At 40.6% G+C, this 24,025-nt stretch overlaps 1 protein-coding gene across 4 annotated transcripts; it reads left to right on the top strand.

The window, feature by feature from the left end:
• The first annotated feature begins 2,039 nt into the window (after positions 1-2,039).
• On the top strand, positions 2,040-23,978 carry ETFBKMT (electron transfer flavoprotein subunit beta lysine methyltransferase). 4 transcript variants are annotated; one of them, XM_003405375.4, is made up of 4 exons: positions 2,040-2,727; positions 15,777-16,218; positions 20,562-20,692; positions 21,971-23,978. In XM_003405375.4, the coding sequence occupies exons 2-4, from the start codon at positions 15,893-15,895 to the stop codon at positions 22,312-22,314; spliced, it is 801 nt and encodes a 266-aa protein (XP_003405423.1). In that variant the 5' UTR covers positions 2,040-2,727; positions 15,777-15,892; the 3' UTR covers positions 22,315-23,978. The 4 variants fall into 4 exon arrangements, with proteins under 4 accessions (XP_003405423.1, XP_064140496.1, XP_064140495.1 ...); XM_064284426.1 differs by lacking the exon at positions 15,777-16,218 and adding an exon at positions 19,114-19,221 and having other exon boundaries at positions 2,496-2,727; XM_064284425.1 differs by lacking the exon at positions 2,040-2,727 and adding an exon at positions 19,114-19,221 and having other exon boundaries at positions 16,045-16,140.
• The last annotated feature ends 47 nt before the right edge of the window (positions 23,979-24,025 follow it).

Genomic DNA, 24,025 nt, shown 5'->3' with positions numbered 1-24,025 from the left:
TCAAATCAAACAGTTACATAAATTTTATTAGAAGTTCTCACCTTTTTTTCCTTCCCAAGGTATGGAAACCTGATGATGTTCAAATGCATCATACAGTACTTTGGGATTAAAATATCTTGAAAATTTTTTTGAGGAAGTAAAGCACTATGGTAAATTCTATTACCATGACAATTAACATGATGGAAACACTGGTGGTATAGTGGTTAAGTGATACGGCTGCTAACCAAAAGGTTGGCAGTTCGAATCCACCAGGTGGTCCTTGGAAACTCTATGGTGCAGTTCTACTCTGTCCTAGAGAGCTGCTATGAGTTGGAATCGACTCCATGGCAGTGGGTTTGGTTTTGGGGTGTTAACATGATGTCAGTTCAGAGTGGGAAGAATGGGCTGTGAGTTAACTAAACATTATTCCTAGCCAACTAGATATACTTTCTCTCCCACTCAAGAAAAATTTCAAAATTCAAGTCAGAGACACGGTTCTCTGGGTTATCAAGGGCTAATATCTTTGAATCCACTTTGATTCATTTGTTTTTTTTAAAAATTGCTAATTAATTTGTTTTAAAAAAAATTCCTTGAGCTCCTAGTATAGGCCCCACCTTGTTCTATGGTGCAGGAAATACAGCAATAAATAAAACAAAATCCCAGCTGTCAGTAACCATGTGGAAATAAGTCACGGGGAAATACAAATTAAAGCCGCAAAGAGATACCACCTTACACCTACTAGAACGGCTAAAATTAAAATGAATGACAACACAAAAGGTGATGAACTCTCATGCATAACTGGTGGGAATAATGTAAAAACGGTACAATCATTTTGGAAAATTATTTGGCAATTTCTTTCTTATGGAATCCAGACTTTCTGGAGCCATTGAAGCTGGATGAACCCCTGAAACTACTGCCCTCAGAAAATGTTTAAAACTTAAAGCTATCCCTGAAGTCATCTTTATATCAAACAATCTTTTAGCTTAATTAGTAAAGAATGTTTGCCTTGAGTATTTACCAAATCGAGTTATTTATATGTGATGAAATTGAAGACAAGTTGAAAAGTTAGATGAAAGGCTTAGGGGGCAGAGTTTATGTTAACGAGGGTGAGAGAACTTGGAAAAAGACATTGAGACAGGTGGCGCAACTTGAAGAATGTAACCAATATCACTGAACTGTACAAGCAGAAATCATTGATATGGTGTTATGTTTTCACCAAAAAAGGAAAATAAAAGCCATTGGGCAATTTCGTACAAACTTAAACATACACCTACTCTATGACGTAGCAATTCCACTCCTAGGTATTTACCCAAGAGAAATGAAAATTATGACCACAACTAGTTGTACAAGAATGTTCATAGCAGCTTTATAGCTTTGCTTATAATGGCCCCAAACTGGAAACAAGCCAAGCATCAATACGCAGGAAAATGGAAAAACAAATTGAAGTATGTTCATCCAATGCAATATTACTGAACAAAAAAGAGTGAACTACCAACATATATGCAACAACATGGATAAATCTCAAAGTCATTGTGCCGAGCAACAGAAGCCAGGTACAAAAGAGTACATACTGTATAATTTCATTTACATGAAACCGTAGAAAGGCAAAACTAAATTGTGGTGACAGAAATTAGGAAACAGCGGTTGCCTGGGCTTGGGGATGGATGGGTAAGATTGCTTGGGAAGGGGCAGGAGAGAACTTTCTGCGGTGATGAGAATGTTCTATTTCTTCATAGGTGTGGGTTATATGGGTGCGTCATTTGTCAAAATGCATCAAACTGTTCACTTCAGATTTGTGCATTTCAGTCTTCTTATTGTGTATATGTGTGAGAGAAAGATATAAAGGATATCTCAGAGATAGCACTAAATCGTTCTTAAGCTTCAGGTCTTCACTAATTTTCACTAATGATACATATTTCTGCCATACCTAACTTTTTTTTTTTTTAACAACTAAATAAGTATGCCAGTGTGTGGCAACGTCGTGGGTGGGCTTTTTCACAGTTTTTTAAAAAAACCTTCTTAGCTCAAAGGCAGGTTTGGCCGGTGTTAGACTAAATTATCACTAGATGGCATCACACCTTAGTTCGCTGATGATTTCCAGGCTTCTCGAGAGAGCTCAATCTCTTACCGCCAACTGGTATTAAAGGGCCAGCTGTCAGAATGATTTTTAACGCGACTCAGTGACTTGTGAAAGACGGATATACGGGTTCAGAACTTAAAAGCTATGAGCTGAAAATATGCTTGGATTGTGCATTTATGAAAATCATTATAAAAGGGAGGACATACATTGTAATTTAATTGCACTTACCTGTAAACGCCATAAAGGGATTATGCTATGTCTATTTTGCTCACCACACTATACCCATTGCCCAGAAGGGTGCCTGACACATAAAGATGCTCCATAAAGAGTTTCACAATCTTGTAAAGTAAAAATTATACAGAGCACTGCACACGAATTTAACGTTCCTTTTTTTTTTTTTCCCGAAGGGAGGTAACGGCACCCTTTGGTGTGGTCCTTCCTGCCCCTTTAAGAAAGTGTAGGGAAAAGGAAGAAAGCGCTGCTGGGAAAGAGGGCGGAAGTCGGCGGGGCCGGGTCACGTGGGGCTGCAGGCTCCGGACCCTCCGCCCTCCTACAGATTCAAGCGTGGGAAGCAGAAGCAGGAGGCGCAGGGGTAAAGAATGCACGGAAGAGTAGTAAAGGTGTCTTCCCCGTGCTTTAGCTCCTGGGTGCAGTGTTAGAAAAGCCAGGTAAGAAGAAAAGGAGGACGGTGCGTGCCCCTTTAAGATCGACTCCCTGCCCTCTCAGCGCAGGCGGGAGGAAAACAACGAGGTCACACATGCTTTAGGAGCGTACCCTAGTTACGTCTCCTGCTTTTCTTATCGGTTAATATAGTTGCCACGTGCCCACCACATAATCACTTATTTCATAACCTATGCTTCATTGGTGCTGGAATGGGAGGGGAAGGCGTCAGTCTAGATGACATGACCAAATCCAGAATAATCTCATATCTGCTCTGCTTTAGTGTTCAACCTTAGATTTGTATGATTCTGGGGATAACCCAATTGTGCCTGGTAGTGCAAGGGGTTTGCCATCAGCTGCTAAGCTAAAGATTGGTGGTTTGACCCCCTAGCCGCTCTTCGGAAGAAAGGCCTGGTAATTTGCTTAGGTAAAGATTACAGCGAAGGAAACCCTATGGAACAGTTCTGCTCTGTAGCACATGGAGTTCCCACCAGTCACCTGACTGGCTGGCGGGTAACAACAACAGGGATAACCCAATACCGCTTAACAGAATTAGTGTATGTGACGTCAGGCTGTTAGAACCCTGGGATCCAGTGTTTGGTATCCCAGCCTGTGAACTAGGATAATTAACACCCACTTAAAAGTCTAGCTGGAAACACTGGTGGCTTAGTGGTTAAGAGCTACAGCTGCTAACCAAAAGGTAGGCAGTTCGAATCCACCAGGCGCTCCTTGGAAACTCTATGGGGCAGTTCTACTCTGTTATATAGGTTCACTACAAATCAGAATCAAATCGAAGACAATGGGTTTTTCGGAAAGTCTAGTCTGAGTTTCCAGACTGTAGCCTGACACGCACGTTGGCCTGCTCTGTGTTTTGAGATTTGAATTAGTCATCAGAGTTTAAAAGGTGGGAACTTAAACATAAATATGTGAATTTCTGAATTATCTTGAGAAATTGGAAGATCTGGCTGCCTATACTTACCTGGCAACAGATTGCTGGCCCCTTTGGTCTGTTAAGATACAGTCTGTAGTTTGCCAGTGCCCCTTCTGTTACCTCACCACTAACCTGCCTTACTCATTTATTATCACCAGTCTGGCCCCTTGTAGGCATTTGAGTTTTTGACTTAATAGGTGCCTAGGTGGCTGTGTTGTTGTTGTGAGCCCTTGAGTCGATACTGACTCAAACCCATTGCTGTTTAGTTGATTCAGAGTCATAGCAACCCTACAGGACAGAGTAAAACTGCCCCATAGGGCTTCCAAGGAGCAGCTGGTGGATTTGGACTGCCGACCTTTCGGTTAGCAGCTGTAGTTTTTAACTATTGTGCTGACTCATAGTGACCCTGTGTGACAGAGTAGCACTGCCCCATAGGGTTTCCTAGGCTATAATCTTTGCAGATGCAGATGGCCAGGTCTTTTCTCATGAGGAGCTGCTGGTGGATTCAAACTGCCAACCTTTCAGTTAGCAGCCGAATGCTTAACCATTGTGCCTTTTGGGTGGCTGTAAGACTATTTGTAGAACAGATCAGACGATCCAAACAATTGGGTGTATACTTTTGGTGTTGAAGATGCTGTTCCTCATTCCTACTTAATTTTTATCAAGGTGGTGTGTTACTGGAGCAAATCTTTTCAGCCCAAGCTTGGTCAAGTTGAATCACTAAAGATATTTACAGAAAGAGATCTGAAAGTCTATATCTTATCATTTTACTACAATTAAATCTATAAGGTTTTGTTTTTTTAAATGAAAAATCAGAATATTGATTACATTGCTACTTTATGACACAGCAGTCTTTTCTGAAATACATGTTGTTGTTAGGTACTGTCGAATTGGTTCCTACTCATAGCGACCCTGTGTACCACAGAACGAAACACTGCCGGGTCTTGTGCCATCCTTACAATCGTTGTTATGCTTGAGACCATTGTTGCAGCCACTGTGTCAGTCCACCTCATTGAGGGTCTTCCTCTTTTCTGCTGACCCTGTGCTTTGCCAAGCATGATGTCCTTCTCCAGGGACTGATCCCTCCTGACAACACATCCAAAGTATGTAAGATGCAGTCTTGCCATCCTTGCTTCAAAGGAGCATTCTGGTTGTACTTCTTTCAAGACAGATTCGTTTGTTCTTTTGGCAGTCCGTGGTATATTCAATATTCTTCACCAACAACCACAGTTCAAAGGCATCAGTTCTTACTCAGTTTTCCTTATTCATTGTCCAGCTTTCACATGCATATGATGCGATTGAAAATACCATTGCTTGCGTCAGGTGCACCTTAGTCTTCAAGGTAATATCTTTGGTTTTCAACACTTTAAAGAGGTCTTTGCGCAGATTTGCCCAAGGCAGTGCGTCTTTTGACTCCTTGACTTCTGCTTCCATGGGCGTTGATTGTGGATCCAAGTAAAATGAAATCGTTGACAACTTCAGTCTCTTCTGTGTTTATCATGATATTGCTCATTGGTCCAGTCGTGAGGATTTTTGTTTTCTTTATGTTCAGGTGCAATCCATGGTCTTTGATCTTCATCAGTAAGTGCTTCAAGTCGTCTTGACTTTTAGCAAGCAAGATAGTGTCATTTGCATAATGCAGGTTGTTAACGAGTCTTCATCCAATCCTGATGTCACATCTTCTTCATGTTGTCTGGCTTTTCGGATTTTTTGTTCAGCATACAGATTGAATAGGTACGGTAAAAGGATACAACCCTGATACACACCTTTCCTGAACTTAAACCACTTAAAAAAAAAACCACTTAGTATCCCTTTATTCTGTCTGAACAACTGCCTCTTGATCTATGTGCAGGTTGCTTATGAGCACAATTAAGTGTCCTGAAATTCTCAGTCTTCACAATGTTATCCATGATTGTTATGATCTGCACAGTTGAATGCCTTTGCAAAGCCAATAAAACACAAGTAAACCTCCTTCTAGTATTCTGTGCTTTCAGCCACTATCCACCTGAAATCAGCAATGATATCCCTGGGTCCATGTCTTCTTCTGAATCTGGCCTGAATTTCTGGCAGTTGCCTGTCAATGTAGTGCTGCAGCCGCTTTTGAATGATCTTCAGCAAAATTTTACTTACATGTGACATTAATGATATTGTTGGATAGTTTCTGCATTCAGTTGGATCATCTTTCTTGGGAATAGGTATAAATATGGATCTCTTCCAGTCAGTTGGCCAGGAAGCTGTCTTCCAAATTTCTTGGCATAGATGAGTGAACACTTCCAGCACTGCATCCATTTGTTGAACCATCTCAATGGATATTTCATCAATTCCTGGAGCCTTGTTTTTCACCAATGCCTTCAGTGCAGCTTGGACTCCTTCCTTCAATACCATCTGTTCCTGATTATATGCTACTCTTGAAATGGTTGAACATTGACTAATTCTTTTTGGTATAATGACTCTGTGTATTCCTTCCATCTTCTTTTTTTTTAGTTTTTTTTTTTTAATTAATTTTTATTAAGCTTCAAGTGAACATTTACCATTCCAATCAGTCTGTCACATGTAAGTTTACATACATCTTACTCCCTTCTCCCACTTGCTCTCCCCCCATTGAGTCAGCCCTTTCAGTCTCTCGTTTCATGCCAATTTTGCCGTCTTCCCTCTTTCTCTATCTTCCCATCCCCCCTCCAGTCAAGAGTTGCCAACACACTCTCCAGTGTCCACCTGATTTAATTAGCTCACTCTTCATCAGCATCTCTCTCCCCGCCCCCCCCGCTGACCAGTCCTTTTCATGCCTGATGAGTTGTCTTCGGGGATGGTTCCTGTCCTGTGCCATCAGAAGGTCTGGGGAGCATTGTCTCCGGGATTCCTCTAGTCGCAGTCATACCATTAAGTATGGTCTTTTTATGAGAATTTGGGGTCTATATCCCATTGGTCTCCTGCTCCCTCAGGAGTTGTCTGTTGTGCTCCCTGACAGGGCAGACATCGATTGTGGCCGGGCACCAACTAGTTCTTCTGGTCTCAGGATAATGTAGGTCTCTGGTTCATGTGGCCCTTTCTGTCTCTTGGGTTCTTAGTTGTCGTGTGACCTTGGTGTTCTTCCTTTGCCTTTGCTCCAGGTGGGTTGAGACCAATTGATGTATCTTAGATGGCCGCTTGTTGGCATTTAGGACCCCAGACGCCACATTTCAAAGTGGGATGCAGAATGTTTTCATAATAGAATTGTTTTGCCCATTGACTTAGAAGTCCCCTCAAACCATGTTCCCCAGACCCCAGCCCCTGCTCCGCTGACCTTTGAAGCTTTCATTTTATCCCGGAAACCTCTTTGCCTTTAGTCCAGTCCAATTAGACTGACCTTCCTTGTATTGAGTGTTGTCTTTCCCTTCACCCAAAGCAGTTCTTATCTACTGATTGATCAATAAAAAACCCTCTCCCTCCCTCCCTCCCTCCCCCCTTTGTAACCACAAAAGTATGTGTTCTTCTCAGTTTATACTATTTCTCAAGATCTTATAATAGAGGTCTTATACAATATTTGTCCTTTTGCCTCTGACTGATTTCGCTCAGCATAATGCCTTCCAGATTCCTCCATGTTATGAAATGTTTCAGAGATTTGTCACTGTTCTTTATCAATGCATAGTATTCCATTGTGTGAATATACCACAATTTATTTACCCATTCATCTGTTGACGGACACCTTGGTTGTTTCCAGTTTTTTGCTATTGTAAACAGAGCTGCAATAAACATGGGTGTGCATATATCTGTTTGTGTGAAGGCTCTTGTATCTCTAGGGTATATTCCGAGGAGTGGGATTTCTGGGTTGTATGGTAGTTCTATTTCTAACTGTTTAAGATAACGCCAGATGGATTTCCAAAGTGGTTGTACCATTTTACAATCCCACCAGCAGTGTATGAGAGTTCCAATCTCTCCGCAGCCTCTCCAACATTTATTATTTTGTGTTTTTTGGATTAATGCCAGTCTAGTTGGTGTGAGATGGAATCTCATCGTAGTTTTAATTTGCATTTCTCTAATGGCTAATGATCGGGAGCATTTTCTCATGTGTCTGTTGGCTGTCTGAATATCTTCCTTAGTGAAATGAGTGTTCATATCCTTTGCCCACTTCTTGATTGGGTTGTTTGTCTTTTTGTGGTTGAGTTTTGACAGAATCATGTAGATTTTAGAGATCAGGCGCTGGTCTGAGATGTCATAGCTGAATATTCTTTCCTAGTCTGTAGGTGGTCTTTTTACTCTTTTGGTGAAGTCTTTAGATGAGCATAGGTGTTTGATTTTTAGGAGCTCCCAGTTATCGGGTTTCTCTTCATTTTTGGTAATGTTTTGTATTCTGTTTATGCCCTGTATTAGGGCTCCTAGGGTTGTCCCTATTTTTTCTTCCATGATCTTTATCGTTTTAGTTTTTATGTTTAGGTCTTTGATCCACTTGGACTTAGTTTTTGTGCATGTTGTGAGGTATGGGTCCTGTTTCATTCTTTTGCAAGTGGATATCCAGTTATGCCAGCACCATTTGTTAAAAAGGCTATCATTTCCCCAATTGACTGACACTGGTCCGTTGTCAAATATCAGCTGCTCATACATGGATGGATTTATATGTGGGTTCTCAATTCTGTTCCATTGGTCTATGTGCCTGTTGTTGTACCAGTACCAGGCTGTTTTGACTACTGTAGCTGTATAATAGGTTCTGAAATCAGGTAGAGTGAGGCCTCCCACTTTCTTCTTCTTTTTCAGTAATGCTTTACTTATCCGAGGCTTCTTTCCCTTCCATATGAAATTAGTGATTTGTTTCTCTATCCCCTTAAAATATGACATTGGTATTTGGATTGGAAGTGCGTTATATGTATAGATGGCTTTTGGTAGAATAGACATTTTTACTATGTTAAGTCTTCCTATCCATGAGCAGGGTATGTTTTTCCACTTAAGTATGTCCTTTTGAATTTCTTGTAGCAGAGTTTTATAGTTTTCTTTGTATAGGTCTTTTACATCCTTGGTAAGATTTATTTCTAAGTATTTTATCTTCTTGGGGGCTACTGGGAAATGGTATTGATTTGGTTATTTCCTCTTCGGTGTTCTTTTTGTTGATGTAGAGGAATCCAAGTGATTTTTGTATGTTCATTTCATAACCTAAGACTCTGCCAAACTCTTCTATTAGTTTCAGTAGTTTTCTGGAGGATCCCTTAGGGTTTTCCATGTATACGATCATGTCATCTGCAAATAGTGATAGCTTTACTTCCTCCTTGCCAATCTGGATACCCTTTATTTCTTTGTCTAGCCTAATTGCCCTGGCTAGGACTTCAAGTACGATGTTGAATAAGAGTGGTGATAAAGGGCATCCTTGTCTGGTTCCCGTTCTCAAGGGAAATGCTTTCAGGTTCTCTCCATTTAGAGTGATATTGGCTGTTGGCTTTGCATGGATGCCCTTTATTATGTTGAGGAATTTTCCTTCAATTCCTATTTTGGTAAGAGTTTTTATCATAAATGGGTGTTGAACTTTGTCAAATGCCTTTTCTGCATCTATTGATAAGATCATGTGGTTTTTATCTTTTGTTTTATTTATATGATGGATTACATTAATGGTTTTTCTGATATTAAACCAGCCTTGCATACCTGGTATAAATCCCACTTGATCAGGGTGAATTATTTTTTTGATGTGTTGTTGGGTTCTATTGGCTAGAATTTTGTTGAGGATTTTTGCATCTATGTTCATGAGGGATATAGGTCTATAATTTTCTTTTTTTGTAATGTCTTTACCTGGTTTTGGTATCAGGGAGATGGTAGCTTCATAGAATGAGTTGGGTAGTATTCCGTCTTTTTCTACGCTTTGAAATACCTTCAGTAGTAGTGGTGTTAACTCTTCTCTGAAGGTTTGGTAGAACTCTGCAGTGAAGCCGTCTGGGCCAGGACTTTTTTTTATTGGAAGTTTTTTGATTACCGTTTCAACCTCTTTTTTTGTTATGGGTCTATTTAGTTGTTCTACTTCTGAATGTGTTAGTTTAGGTAGGTAGTATTTTTCCAAGAATTTATCCATTTTTTCTAGGTTTTCAAATTTGTTAGAGTACAGTTTTTCATAGTAATCTGAAATGATTCTTTTAATTTCATTTGGCTCTGTTGTGATGTGGTCCTTCTCGTTTCTTATTCGGGTTATTTGTTTCCTTTCCTGTTTTTCTTTAGTCAGTCTAGCCAATGGTTTATCAATTTTGTTAATTTTTTCAAAGAACCAGCTTTTGGCTTTGTTAATTCTTTCAATTGTTTTTCTGTTCTCTAATTCATTTAGTTCAGCTCTAATTTTTATAATTTGTTTTCTTCTGGTGCCTGATGGGTTTTTTTGTTGCTCACTTTCTATTTGTTCAAGTTGTCGGGACAGTTCTCTGATTTTGGCTCGCTCTTCTTTTTGTATGTGTGCATTTATCGATATAAATTGGCCTCTGAGCACTGCTTTTGCTTTGTCCCAGAGGTTTTGATAGGATGTATTTTCATTCTCGTTGCTTTCTAAGAATTTCCTTATTCCCTCCTTGATGTCTTCTATAACCCAGTCTTTTTTCAGGAGGGTATTGTTCATTTTCCAAGTATTTGATTTCTTTTCCCTAGTTTTTCTGTTATTGATTTCTAGCTTCATTGCCTTGTGGTCTGAGAAGATGCTTTGTAATATTTCGATGTTTTGGATTCTGGAAAGATTTGTTTTATGACCTAATATGTGGTCTATTCTAGAGAATGTTCCATGTGCACTAGAAAAAAAAGTATATTTTGCAGCAGTTGGGTGGAGAGTTCTGTATAAGTCAATGAGGTCAAGTTCGTTGATTGTTGTAAGCAGGTCTTCCGTGTCTCTATTGAGCTTCTTACTGGATGTCCTGTCCTTCTCCGAAAGTGGTGTGTTGAAGTCTCCTACTATAAATGTGGAGGTGTCTATCTCACTTTTCAATTCCGTTAAAATTTGATTTATGTATCTTGCAGCCCTGTCATTGGGTGCATAAATATTTAATATGGTTATGTCTTCCTGATCAATTCTCCCTTTTATCATTATATAGTGTCCTTCTTTATCCTTTGTGGCGGATTTAAGTCTAAAGTCTATTTTGTCAGAAATTAATATTGCTACTCCTCTTCTTTTTTGCTTATTATTTGCTTGATATATTTTTTTCCATCCTTTGAGTTTTAGTTTGTTTGTGTCTCTAAGTCTAAGGTGTGTCTCTTGTAGGCAGCATATAGATGGATCGTGTTTCTTTATCCAGTCCGTGACTCTCTGTCTCTTTATTGGTGCATTTAGTCCATTTACATTCAGCGTAATTATAGATAAATAAGTTTTTAGTGCTGTCATTTTGATGCCTTTTCATGTGAGTTGTTAGCCATTTCATTTTTCCACATGCTTTTTTGTGCTGAGACGTTTTTCTTAGTAGATTGTGAGATCCTCATTTTCATAATGTTTAACTTTATGTTAGTTGAGTCGTTACGTTTTTCTTGGCTTTTTTCTTGAGTTATGGAATTGATATTCCTTTTTGTGGTTACCTTATTATTTACCCCTATTTTTCTAAGTAAAAACCTAACTTGTATCCTTCTATATCGCCTTGTATCACTCTCCATCTAGCAGTTCAATGCCTCCTATATTTAGTCCCTCTTTTTGATTATTGTGATCGTTTATCTATTGATTTCCATGATTCCCTGTTATGTGTATTATTTTATTTATTTTTTAGAATTAATCTTAATTTGTTTGTTTTTGTGCTTTCCCTATTTGAGTTGCGTTGATATGAGGATGTTCTGTTTTGTGACCTTGTATTGTGCTGGTACCTGATATTATTGGTCATCAGGCCGAACAATCTCCTTTAGCATTTCTTGCAGTCTTGGTTTAGTTTTTGCAAATTCTCTAAACTTGTGTTTATCTGTAAATATCTTAATTTCTCCTTCATATTTCAGAGAGAGTTTTGCTGGATATATGATCCTTGGTTGGCAGTTTTTCTCCTTCAGTGCTCTGTATACGTCGTCCCATTCCCTTCTTGCCTGCATGGTTTCTGCTGAGTAGTCTGAACTTATTCTTATTGATTCTCCCTTGAAGGAAACCTTTCTTTTCTCCCTGGCTGCTTTTAAAATTTTCTGTTTGTCTTTGGTTTTGGCAAGTTTGATGATAATATGTCTTGGTGTTTTTCTTTTTGGATCAATCTTAAATGGGGTTCGATGAGCATCTTGGATAGATATCCTTTCGTCTTTCATGATGTCAGGGAAGTTTTGTGTCAGGAGTTCTTCAACTATTTTCTCTGTGTTTTCTGTCCCCCCTCCCTGTTCTGGGACTCCAATCACTCGCAAGTTATCCTTCTTGATAGAGTCCCAAATGATTCTTAGGGTTTCTTCATTTTTTTTAATTCTTTTATCTGAATTTTTTTCAGCTATGTTGGTGTTGATTCCCTGGTCCTCCAGAAGTCCCAGTCTACATTCTGATTGCTCAAGTCTGCTCCTCTGACTTCCTATTGCGTTGTCTAATTCTGTAATTTTATTGTTAATCTTTTGGATTTCTACATGCTGTCTCTCTATGGATTCTTGCAACTTATTAATTTTTCCACTATGTTCTTGAATAATCTTTTTGAGTTCTTCAACAGATTTATCAGTGTGTTCCTTGGCTTTTTCTGCAGTTAGCCTAATTTCATTTGTGACGTCTTTAAGCATTCTGTAAATTAGTTTTTTATATTCTGTGTCTGATAATTTCAGGATTGTATCTTCATTTGGGAAAGATTTTGATTCTTTTGTTTGGGGGGTTGGAGAAGCTGTCATGGTCTGTTTCTTTATGTGGTTTGATGTGGACTGCTGTCTCCGAGCCATCACTGGGAAACTAGTTTTTCCAGGTAATCAGCTAAAAAAAAATGCAGTCAGATCCCTATCTGAATTCTCCCTCTGGCTCAGGGTATTCGGATGTTAATGGAGCCGCCTGGGGAGGGTGGGGGAGGGATCAGAGAGCTAGGAGTGTAGAACCTCAGAATATAGAGCTGATCCCCGCGTTCACGCTCCGCCCGCGTCTGCCAAAATCCCGGCGGGATGGCTCCCCGGCTGGGATGCTGCTCTCCCCGCTCCAAGACCTGTTACTTCCTCTCGGGGACTTCTCCCTCCGGCACGCCGCTCCGCTCACGTGAACTGGGTGGGCGTCGCCCTCACGAACAGCTGGGCCCGCCCCCGGGGTGTATTCAGGGGAACGTGCTCACACCCCGCCCGCGCTCGCCCAAATCCCAGCGGGACGGCTCCCCGGCTGGGATGCTGCTCTCCCCGCTCCGAGACCAGTCACTTCCTCCCGGGGACTTCTCCCTCCGTTGCGCCACACCGCTCGCGTGAACTGGGTGGGCGTCGCCCTCACGAACAGCTGGCCCCGTCCCCGGGGTGTATTCAGGGGAACGCGCTCACGCCCCGCCTGCGCTCGCCCAAATCCCAGCGGGACGGCTCCCCAGCTGGGACGCTGCTCTCCCCGCTCCGAGACCAGTCACTTCCTCCCGGGGACTTCTCCCTCTGGTGCGCCGCACCGCTCACGTGAACTGGGTGGGCGTCGCCCGCACGAACGGCTGGGCCCGCCCCCGGGGTCGCTTTAGGGAAATATAGCTGATCCCCACGCTCGCGCCACGCCCGCTTCCCGCCAAAGTCCCCGCGGGACGGCTCCCCAGCTGGGACGCTGCTCTCCCCGCTCCAAGATCAGTCACTGCCTCCCGGGTGCTTCTCCCACCGGCTGCGCCGCTACGCCGCCCGCGCCAACCGGCTAGGCTCTCTCCCGGGATGAGTTCGGGGGTAGGGCTGGGCCCCTTGTCTGTGCCGTCTGCCCCCCTGGGCTCTGCCCCGGATCAGGCTCCGAAGGTCACCTGCCTGGTACGCTGGCTCCTGGTTCTGAAAACGATCGCTGTCTGCCCGTATTTGTTCGCTCTCCGTCTCTAAGTCTGTGTTTGTTGTTCAGAGTTCGTAGATTGTTATGTATGTGATCGATTCACTTGTTTTTCCAAGTCTTTGTTGCAAGAGGGATCCGCGGTAGCGTCCACCTAGTTTGCCATCTTGGCCCCGCCCCTCCTTCCATCTTCTTTTGATCCTTCCTGCGTTGTTTAATATTTTCCCCATAGAATTCTTCACTGTTGCAACTCGAGGCTTGAATTTTTTCTTCAGTTCTTTCAGCTTGAGGAACGCCGAGTGTTTTCTTCCTCTTTGGTTTTCTATCTTCGGCTCTTTGCACACGTCATAATAATATTTTACTCTGCCTTCTCGAGCCGCCCTTTGAAATCTTCTGTTTAGTTCTTTTACTTCATCATATCTTCCTTTTGCTTTAGCTACTTGACATTCAAAAGTAAGTTTCAGAGTCTCCTCTGGCATCCATCTTGGTCTTTTCTTTCTTTCCTGTCTTTTAAGCGACCTCTTGCTTTCTTCATGGATGATGTCCTTAATGTCATTCTGCAGCTCGTCTGGTCTTCGGTCATGAGTGTTCAACGCATCAAATCTATTCTTGAGACAGTCTCCAAATTCAGGTGGGATATACTCAAGGTCATACTTTGGCTTTTGTGGACTTGCTCTGATTTTCTTCAGTTTCAACTTGAACTTGCATATGAGCAATTGATGGTCTGTTCCACATTCGGCCCCTGGCCTTGTTCTGACTGATGATATTGAGCTTTTCCATTGACTCCAGAGACGTAGTGGATTTGATTCCTGTGTATTCCATCTGGTGAGGTCCATGTGTATAGTCACCGTTGATGTTGGTGAAAAAAAGTATTTGCAGTGAAGAAGTCAGTCTCGTAAAATTCTATCATTCGATCTCCAGCATTGTTTCTGTCAACAAGGCCATATTTTCCAACAACCTATCCTTCTTTGCTTCAAACTTTTGCATTCCAATCACCAGTAATTATCAATGCATCCTGACTGCATGTCTGATCAATTTCAGACTGCAGAAGCTGATAAAAATCTTCAGTTTCTTCATCTTTGGCCTTAGTGGTTGATTTGTAAATTTGAATAATAGTCACATTAACTGGTGTTCCTTGTGGGCATATGGATATTATCCTATTACTGACAGCGTTGTACTTTAGAATAGATCTTGAAATGTTCTTTTTGACAATGAATGCAACACCCTTCCTCTTTAAGTTGTCATTCCCAGCATAGCAGACTATATGTTTGTCTGATCCAGAATGGCGAATACCAGTCCATTTCAGCTCACTCATGCCTAGGATATCGATGTTTATGGGTTCCATTTCATTTTTGACGATTTCCAATTTTCCTAGATTCATACTTCGTACATTCCAGGTTCCGATTATTAATGGATGTTTGCAGCTGTTTCTTCTCATTTTGAGTTGTGCCACATCAGCAAATGAGGGTCCCAAAAGCTTGACTCCATCCACGTCATTAAGGTCAACTCTACTTTGAGGAGACAGCTCTTCCCCAGTCTTCCTTTGAGTGCCTTCCAGCTTGGGAGGCTCATCTTCTGGCACTATATCAGTGTTCCGCTACTGTTCATAAGGTTTTCACTGGCTAATTCTTTTTTAGAAGTAGACTGCCAGGTCCTTCTTCCTAGTCTGTCTTTATCTGGAAGCTCAGCTGAAACCTGTCTTCTATGGGTGACCCTGCATACTGGTGGCATAGCTTCCAGCATCCGAGTAACACGCAAGCCACCACAGTATGATAAACTGACAGACACGTTGTAGTCAGTATAATTTGTAAACTTCTGCCCCACAGACAATTATAGTTTGTTAACTCCACAGCTCTTGGCTATACCTCATGAAGGTTGGGACTGTGTTTGACTTCTTAACTGCTGTATCTCACCACTAGAATATAAGCTTCCTGAGTATGGGTTTTCACAGTTGCCAAGCACAGTGCTTGCTTAAAGGTGATTTGTTGAATGTATAAAAGGTCTTTAAAGGTATAACTTATTTTATGCAACAGACATGATTCTGAGGATTTTTCTCAAAATCAAATGCTTATATATTTGTCTAAAAACAAATTATTAAAAGAACTCCTTTGTGAAAAGACATGCTTTTAAAAGATTGGGTTTTCCTAAATTGATACATCAAAACTTTCATGTGAAATGAACTTGGCACTAGTTAAGTAGTCAGATATAGAGCTTTTTTTAATTATGTTACAGGATCTGGAAATGTTGCTTAGCTTTGGAATTTTCATTATTATTTCTGTTTTTAGAGATCCAGAGAGCCCTGTTGGGATCAAACTGGAAGCCAGGCCCTTGTTCTTTGCCCATGAGGAGCAACCCTTATTAACAGCAATACTGACAGAACCTGTGTTTTGGAAAAGCACTGATGGCTTTGAGCCTAAGTTGGAAAGTGTTTGCACTATTTCCCACGAACTGCTGCAGTCTTTTTCTGAGGGCTGTGAGGAGCAGTGGTCTTCCCTCATTTCCCTGGGGCCACTGTCCCTGGAGAGGAGCTGGGAGCATTTTGGACCCTGAGATGAAAGCTTTCCTGGAGGAGAACACTGAAGTCACCAGTAGTGGCAGCCTCACTCCTGAAATCCAGTTGCGGCTTCTGACTTCAAGATGCAAGTTCTGGTGGGAAAAAGCTGACCTGTGGCCCTACAGTGATCCTTACTGGGCTATCTACTGGCCGGGAGGCCAAGCCCTGTCTAGGTGCTGCCCTAATTGAAAACTGGAACTTGGAAATTTGCTACAGATCCTTTCATTTTTCAGCTCCTTCCAACTCCTCATTCTCCCCTCGCTGCCCCGAAAGAAAAAAACTAGAGCAAAAGACAAATTACTTTTTTTTTTTTTAATAATTTTTATTGTGCTTTAAGTGAAAGTTTACAAATCAAGTCAGTCTCTCACATGTAAACTTATATACACCTTACTACATACTCCCACTTACTCTCCCCCTAGTGAGTCAGCCGGCTCCCTCCTTCCAGTCTCTTCATTCATGACCATTTTGCTAGTTTCTAACCCCCTCTACCCTCCCATCTCCCCTCCAGACAGGAGATGCCAACACAGTCTCAAGTGTCCACCTGATGCAAATAGCTCAGTCCTCATCAGCATCTCTCTCCAACCCATTGTCCAGTCCAATCCATGTCTGATGAGTTGTCTTCGGGAATGGTTCCTGTCCTGGGCCAACAGAAGGTTTGGGGACCATGGCCACCGGGATTCTTCTAGTCTTAGTCAGACCATTAAGTCAGGTCTTTTTATGAGACTTTGGGGTCTGCATCCCACTGTTTTCCTGCTCCCTTAGGGGTTCTCTGTTGTGCTCCCTGTCAGGGCAGTCATCGGTTGTGGCTGTGCACCATCTAGTTTTTCTGGTCTCAGGATGATGTAGTCTCTAGTTCATGTAGCCCTTTCTGTCTCTTGGGCTCATAATTACCTTGTGACCTTGGTGTTCTTCATTCTCCTTTGATCCAGGTAGATTGAGACTCCTTGATGCATCTTAGATGGCCGCATGCTAGCGTTTAAGACCCCAGATGCCACACTTCAAAGTGGGATGCAGAATGTTTTCTTAATAGAATTTATTCTGCGGTTCACTTAGATGTCCCCTGAAGCCATAGTCCCCAAACCCCCGCCCCTGCTGCGCTGACCTTTGAAGCATTCAGTTTATTCAGGAAACTTCTTTGCTTTTGGTGTAGTCCAGTTGTGCTGACCTCCTCTGTATTGAGTGTTGTCCTTCCCTTCACCTAAAGTAGTTCTTATCTACTATGTAATCAGTAAATAACCCTCTCCCACCCTCCCTCCCTCCCCCGTCTTGTAACGACAGAAGAATGTTTTCTTCTCAGTTTAAACTATTTCTCAAGTTCTTAAAATAGTGGTCTTACACAATATTTGTCCTTTTGCATCTGACTAATTTCACTCAGTATAATGCCTTCCAGGTTCCTCCATGTTACGAAATGTTTCACAGATTCATCACTGTTCTTTATCAATGTGTAGTATTCCATTGTGTGAATATACCATAATTTATTTATCCATTCATCCGTCGATGGACACCTTGGTTGCTTCCAGCTTTTTGCTGTTGCAAACAGTGCTGCAATAAACATGGGTGTGCATATATCTGTTCATGTAAAGGCTCTTATTTCTCTAGGATATATTCCGAGGAGTGGGATTGCTGGGTTGTATGGTAGTTCTATTTCTAGCTTTTTTTAAGGAAATGCCAGATCGATTTCCAAAGTGGTTGTACCATTTAACATACCCACCAGCAGTGTATAAGTGTTCCAATCTCTCCACAGCCTCTCCAACATTTATTATTTTGTGTTTTTTGGATTAATGCCAGCCTTGTTGGAGTAAGATGGAATCTCATCGTAGTTTTAATTTGCATTTCTTTAATGGTTAATGATTGAGAGCATTTTCTCATGTATCTGTTAGCCACCTGAATATCTTCTGTAGTGAAGTGTGTGTTCATATCCTTTGCCCAATTTTTAATTGGGTTGTTTGTCTTTTTGTGGTTGAGTTCTAGCAGAATCATGTAGATTTTAGAGATCAGGCGCTAGTCAGAGATGTTATAGCTGAAAATTTTTTCCCAGTCTGTAGGTGGTCTTTTTACTCTTTTGGTAAAGTCTTAAATGAGCATAGATGTTTGATTTTTAGGAGCTTCCAGTTATCTGGTTTCTCTTCGTCATTTTTAGTAATGTTTTGTATTCTGTTTATGCCTTGTATTAGGGCTTCTAACATTGTCCCTATTTTTTCTTCCATGATCTTTATCGTTTTCGACTTTATGTTTAGGTCTTTGATCCATTTGGAGTTAGTTTTTGTGCATAGTGTGAGGTATGGGTCCTGTTCCATTTTTTTGCAGATGGATATCCAGTTATGCCAGCACCATTTGTTAAAAAGACTATCTTTTCCCCAATTAAACTGACACTGGGCCTTTGTCAAATACCACCTGCTCATATGTGGATGGATTTATATCTGGGTTGTGAATTCTGTTCCATTGGTCTATGTGTCTGTTGTTGTACCAGTACCAGGCTGTTTTGACTACTGCGGCTGTATAATATTTCTAAAATCAGGTAGAGTGAGGCCTCCCAGTTTGTTCTTCTTTTTCAGTAATGCTTTATTTATCTGGGGCTTCTTTCGCTTCCATATGAAGGGAAATATCGTTGGAATTTGGATCGGAAGTGCATTGTATATATAGATGGCTTTTGGTAGAATAGACATTTTTACTATGTTAAATCTTCCTATCCATGAGCAAGGTATGTTTTTCCACTTACGTAGGTCCCTTTTAGTTTCTTGCAGTAGTACCTTGTAGTTTTCTTTGTATAGGTCTTTTACATCCTTGGTAAGATTTATTCCTAAGTATTTTATCTTCTTGGTGGCTACTGTGAATGGTATTGATTTGGTGATTTCCTCTTCGATGTTCTTTTTGTTGATGTAGAGGAATCCAAGTGATTTTTGTGTGTTTATCTTGTAACGTGAAACTCTGCCGAACTCTTCTATGAGTTTCAGTAGTTTTCTTGAGGATTCCTTAGGGTTTTCTGTGTATAAGATCATGTCATCTGCAAATAGAGATACTTTTACTTCTTCCTTACCGATCTGGATGCCCTTTATTTCTTTATCTAGCCTAATTGCTCCGGCTAGGACCTCATGAACATAGATGGAAAAATCCTCAACAAAATTATAGCCAGTAGAGTTCAACAACATATCAAAAAAATAATCCACCATGACCAAGTGGGTATGAAAGGTATGCAAGGTTGGTTCAATATTAGAAAAACAATTAACGTAATCCACCATATAAATAAAACAAAAGACAAAAACCACATGATCTTATCAACTGATGCAGAAAAGGCATTTGACAAAGTCCAACACCCATTCATGATAAAAACTCTCAGCAAAATAGGAATAGGAGGAAAATTCCTCAATATAATAAAGGACATTTATACAAAGCCAGCAGCCAACATGATCCTAAGTGGAGACAGCCTGAAAGCATTTCCCTTGAGAACGGTAACCAAGGACTGGAAAGTTTTCCAGGTGCTGCCCAACAATTCCAGTTTTCTGGTTGCTGTGTTGCCAAACCTTCAAGCTTTAACTAGTTAAAAAAAAAAAAAAAGTTACATCATATTTTTTAAAAGCTTACATTTTAAGTGATACCTATTAGTGTGGCTGTTTTGTCAAGTCCAAATATAAATAATCAACTTCCTTAAGAGACTGTTTGAATCAGAAAGCACAAACTGGTGACCCACAGATGTGTTTTGTTTGGCCTATACTTTGTTATTAATATTTTTTTAATTAGTTGCTATTATTTAAATACTGAAAAGGTGGAGAAATTTCCTATAAAAATCAACTTTGTTTTGAAAAACAGTAATATCTGGTAACGCTGGATTTTGGGGTGGCTGCAGCAAGTTGAAGATGGGTAGCAGCTGTCCCTGTAGACAGGGCATGTTTATCTATTCCTACTTCCTCATTGTCCCCACTACTCCCTATTCATCTCCACTACTGAGGTCGTGTCAGTTCACATTTATTATTTCAGTGTTATCCCATTCATTTTCACTTATTTGTTAACTATTCATCCCTGGTCCAAATTCTCTGGTTGAACTGGACTTAGTTGTACTTTACCAGAGAAGTCATAATACGATTCAAGCAGCAGGTAAAAATCATTCTGTGATGAACAAAGGGAGACCATGAATCTGGGATCTAGCTTGCTTAGTCCTGATAATGGTAGCATTTTGTCAGTCTGTATTCCTTGTGTTTGGGAGTTTCTGGATCATAGTAAGTACTCAATGCTTTTTTTTTTTGTCTTGAAGAGCATGGTTAGTAAGTTGTGTGGAACTGCTCTTCATACCTGCTGGAGAGAAAGACCAGCTGACTAGGTTTTCTCTCCTGCTGTCTCAGCCCAGTTCTGAAGATTGACATTTTGTCTCACTCTAGCCAAGCCAAACTTGCCAAGGTTGGACCAAGTGCTTCTAAGTTCCACTACTTCATTGGACAACCCAAAGACATTATTCTTTTTTACACCTCTTACTGACCTCCCATCTCTCTCTCTAATTCTGCCATCATTCTTTCTAATTTAGGTATCTTTTGGATAATCCTGACATTGTCAGAGGAAAATCTGTGTTAGACCTTGGGAGTGGATGTGGAGCTACAGCTATTGCTGCTAAAATGAGTGGGGCATCAAGGATCTTGGCCAACGACATAGACCCAAGTAAGGATTTCATATTTAAAAATATTTAAAACTCATCTTTCTCTTTTTTTTTCCTGCAGGATAAATATGTACAGTTGCATGGTAATAAGATACCATGTGTATTTTGTAATCTGAGATTGTGAGCTTATGTTCAGTGGGACATAACTGTGGGAATCCTATGAGGCCTGAGCTGAAGGTGCATTTTACCCAAGAGGATTCGTAGGTGTTTCTGCCAGGCATCCCAGAGTGATACCAGCTTGGGACCCCTTACTGTTAATTTCTGGGCTAGGGATTTTCTGAGATATGTAGGTAATAGTTATTTGACCCAAGACCCAAGTAAGGGTAGGCCTATGTCTTTGGGGGAGTTTTTTTTTTTTCTTTTTTCTTGTGCTTTAGATGAAAGTTTACAGCTCAAGTTAGTTTCTCATACAAAAATGTTACGTGACCCGATTCGCTCTTTCTATAATGTGACAGCACACTCCTCCTTTCCACCCCAGATTTCCTGTGTCCATTCAACCAGCTTCTATCCACTTCTGTCTTCTCATCTCCCCTCAGGACAGTTGCTGCCCATTTAGTCTCATGTATCCACTTGAACTAAAAAGCACACTCTTCAGGAGTATCGTTTTATGTCTTTGGCCAGTTTAATCTTTGTCTGAAGAGTTGGCTTTGGGAGTGGTTTTAGTTCTGGGTTTACAGAGAGTCCAGGGGCCATGTCTTCCAGGGTTCCTACAGTCTCAGTCAGACCATTAAGTCTGGTCTTTTTACTAGAATTTGGTTGTGTTCAGGAAACTTCTTAGCTTTTGGTTTAGTCCAGTTGTGCTGACTTCCTTTGGGGGAGATTTTTATTCCACTAGAGCTCAAGCTGAGACAGGTATTTTATTTTATTTTTATTTTCTTCTCATCCACCCTATCACTGAGGGCATAGCCCTTTGGAGATCCTTATTTTATACAGGGGCCTCAGTTCTAACTCACCACCTTGCTGAAGCCCAAAACTCGTTTCCATCTTTTGTACAACTGTAACAAACCAAACCTCTTCGATACTGGGATCAGCAAAGTTCCTAAGATTTTAATATTTCAAAGTATGTTATAATATTTGTTTTATTTTCAGGATATCCGGTTTGTCATATTTTTAGAAATGGTAGTAAGTAGCTTATAATGGCATAACCTTTAGGCTTCTTTATAAAAACAACTTTCAACAAAAAGGGAAAAAAAATTAGGAAATTTTCTAAATTGTTCAAGTTAATCAATAGGAAATTAAAATGGCCTATATACTGATTTATTATGTGCTTTTTTTGACAGTTGCAGGAATGGCCATTACACTAAACTGTGAATTGAACCAACTGAATCCTTTTCCCATTTTAACCAAAAACATTTTGGATTTGGAACAAGATAAATGGGACCTTGTCGTTCTTGGAGATATGTTTTATGATGAAGACCTTGCAGACAGTCTTCATCGATGGCTGAAGAAATGCTTTTGGACTCACACAACTCAAATACTGATTGGTGACCCTGGGCGCCCCCAGTTCAGTGGACACAGCATTCAGAATCAACTGCACAAAGTGGTAGAATATTCACTTCCGGAGCCTACCAGGCAGGAAAACAATGGATTGACAACAAGCACAGTGTGGCATTTTCAGCCTTGAGTTCTCAAAGTGCTCCCAAGTATGGATATAGCCATATTTGGGTTTAATCCTAAAAGTTTTCACCATAAGGGATACTCTCCAGTTAAAAAAAAAAATGTTAATTCCTATTATATGGCAAATCTTGTTTCCAAAATATGCAGGTTTAAGGTTTTGCTAGCCTTTGTTATGTAACTACATTTGCATTTCTGTTTATGCCAGTTATACAAATATGTATTTGCAATCATTTTTTTTCTTTTTTCTCTAGTTTTACTGCTATAGAAATATGATTATAGAAGGTAACACCTAAAAACACCTAAGTAGAGGAGAATTAGATAATTGTAGCAGGATCTGCTTCTGAAGGTGAAGACAACACTGATGTCTGAATTAAACAAAATTAAAAAATATAGATGAATTCTGTATTAAAAAAAATCTGTAAAGATCAAAGATGCAGTTAATATGATACAGAATACCTGAGCTTTGGAGTAAGGCAGCTTCATCACTTTCTTCGGAGATTTTGAAGGCTAAACTCTCCAAGCTTTAATTTCCTTATCTGTAAAATGGTAATAACATTCAATAAACCACCTCAAAGGGCTATTGCATTAAATGAAGGAGTATGTAAGGGGCCTAATACAGTATTTATTACCTAAACCAAAAAACCAAACCAAACCCGTTGTCATCCAGTCGATTCTGACTCAGAGAGACCCTATAGGACAGAGTAGAACTGCCCCATAGAGTTTCTAAGGAGCGGCTGGTAGATTTGAACTTCCGACCTTTTGGTTAGGCACCAAGCACTTTAACCACTGCATCCCTTGTACCTGTTGCCATTGAGCCGATTCCGACTCATAGTGAGAAAGATGTGGCAGTCGGCTTCCCTAAAGATTACAGCCTTGGAAACCCTACGGGGGCAGTTCTACTCTGTCCTGTAGGGTCACTATGAGTCGGACTCCACTCAAAGGCAACTTTTTTTTTTTTTAGAGGCTTCTTGAAAAAAGGCGTGGTGATTGACTTCTGACAAATCAGCACTGAAAATCCTGTGGAGCACAGTTCTACTCTGATGCATGTGGGGTCACCATGAGTCAGAATCACCTTGACAGCAACTAGTTAGAGCTTTAATTGATGATCACAGGAAAAAAAGATATTAGAATTTCTTACATACTCTATAAAGTGATACCTTATGATGCTTCTTTATGGTTTAACATGGTTAGCTAGCAGTTGGTTTGGTACAATTGCATGCCCCAGGTTGTCGGAATCTTATATATCAATAAAACACTGTAACAAGTGAAAAAAAGCAACGTGAAGAATGTATATAGTATGTCACCTGTTATGGATTGAACTGTATCACCCCAAAATATGTGTTGTAAATCCTAACCTGTATGTCTGTGGTTATAATTCCATTTGGGAATGGGTTGTCTTTGTTATGTTAATCAGACAGGACTAGTGTAGGGTGTGTCTTGAGTCAATCTCTTGAGATATAAAAGAGATTAAATGAGCAAGGCAGAGAAGCAGAGATGGGGTAGGATAGATGCCAAGGCACATGGAGATCTCCAGGGAACCAGGAAGCAGAAGCTGAAGAGACAAGGACCTTCTTCCAGAGCCGAAAGAGAGCCTCCCCCTAGAGCCGGCTCTCTGAATTCTGACTTCCAGCCTCCTAAACTGTGAGAAAATAAATTTGTTTGTTAAAGCCACCCACTTGTGGTATTCCTGTTACAGCAGTGCTAGATAACTAAGACAC

This window comes from Loxodonta africana, chromosome 4 (genome assembly GCF_030014295.1).
Source record: "Loxodonta africana isolate mLoxAfr1 chromosome 4, mLoxAfr1.hap2, whole genome shotgun sequence".
Taxonomy (NCBI): Eukaryota; Metazoa; Chordata; class Mammalia; order Proboscidea; family Elephantidae; genus Loxodonta; species Loxodonta africana.
This window is presented reverse-complemented; position numbering and strand designations above follow the sequence as displayed.

Excerpts from the sequence above, each read along its gene's own strand:
- ETFBKMT (XM_003405375.4), top strand. The coding sequence starts at position 15,893 with ATGGCTTTGAGCCTAAGTTGGAAAGTGTTTGCACTATTTCCCACGAAC. Across the intron at positions 16,219-20,561 it reads GGAGGCCAAGCCCTGTCTAG|GTATCTTTTGGATAATCCTG; the intron begins GTGCTGCCCTAA and ends TTTCTAATTTAG. Across the intron at positions 20,693-21,970 it reads GGCCAACGACATAGACCCAA|TTGCAGGAATGGCCATTACA; the intron begins GTAAGGATTTCA and ends TTTTTTTGACAG.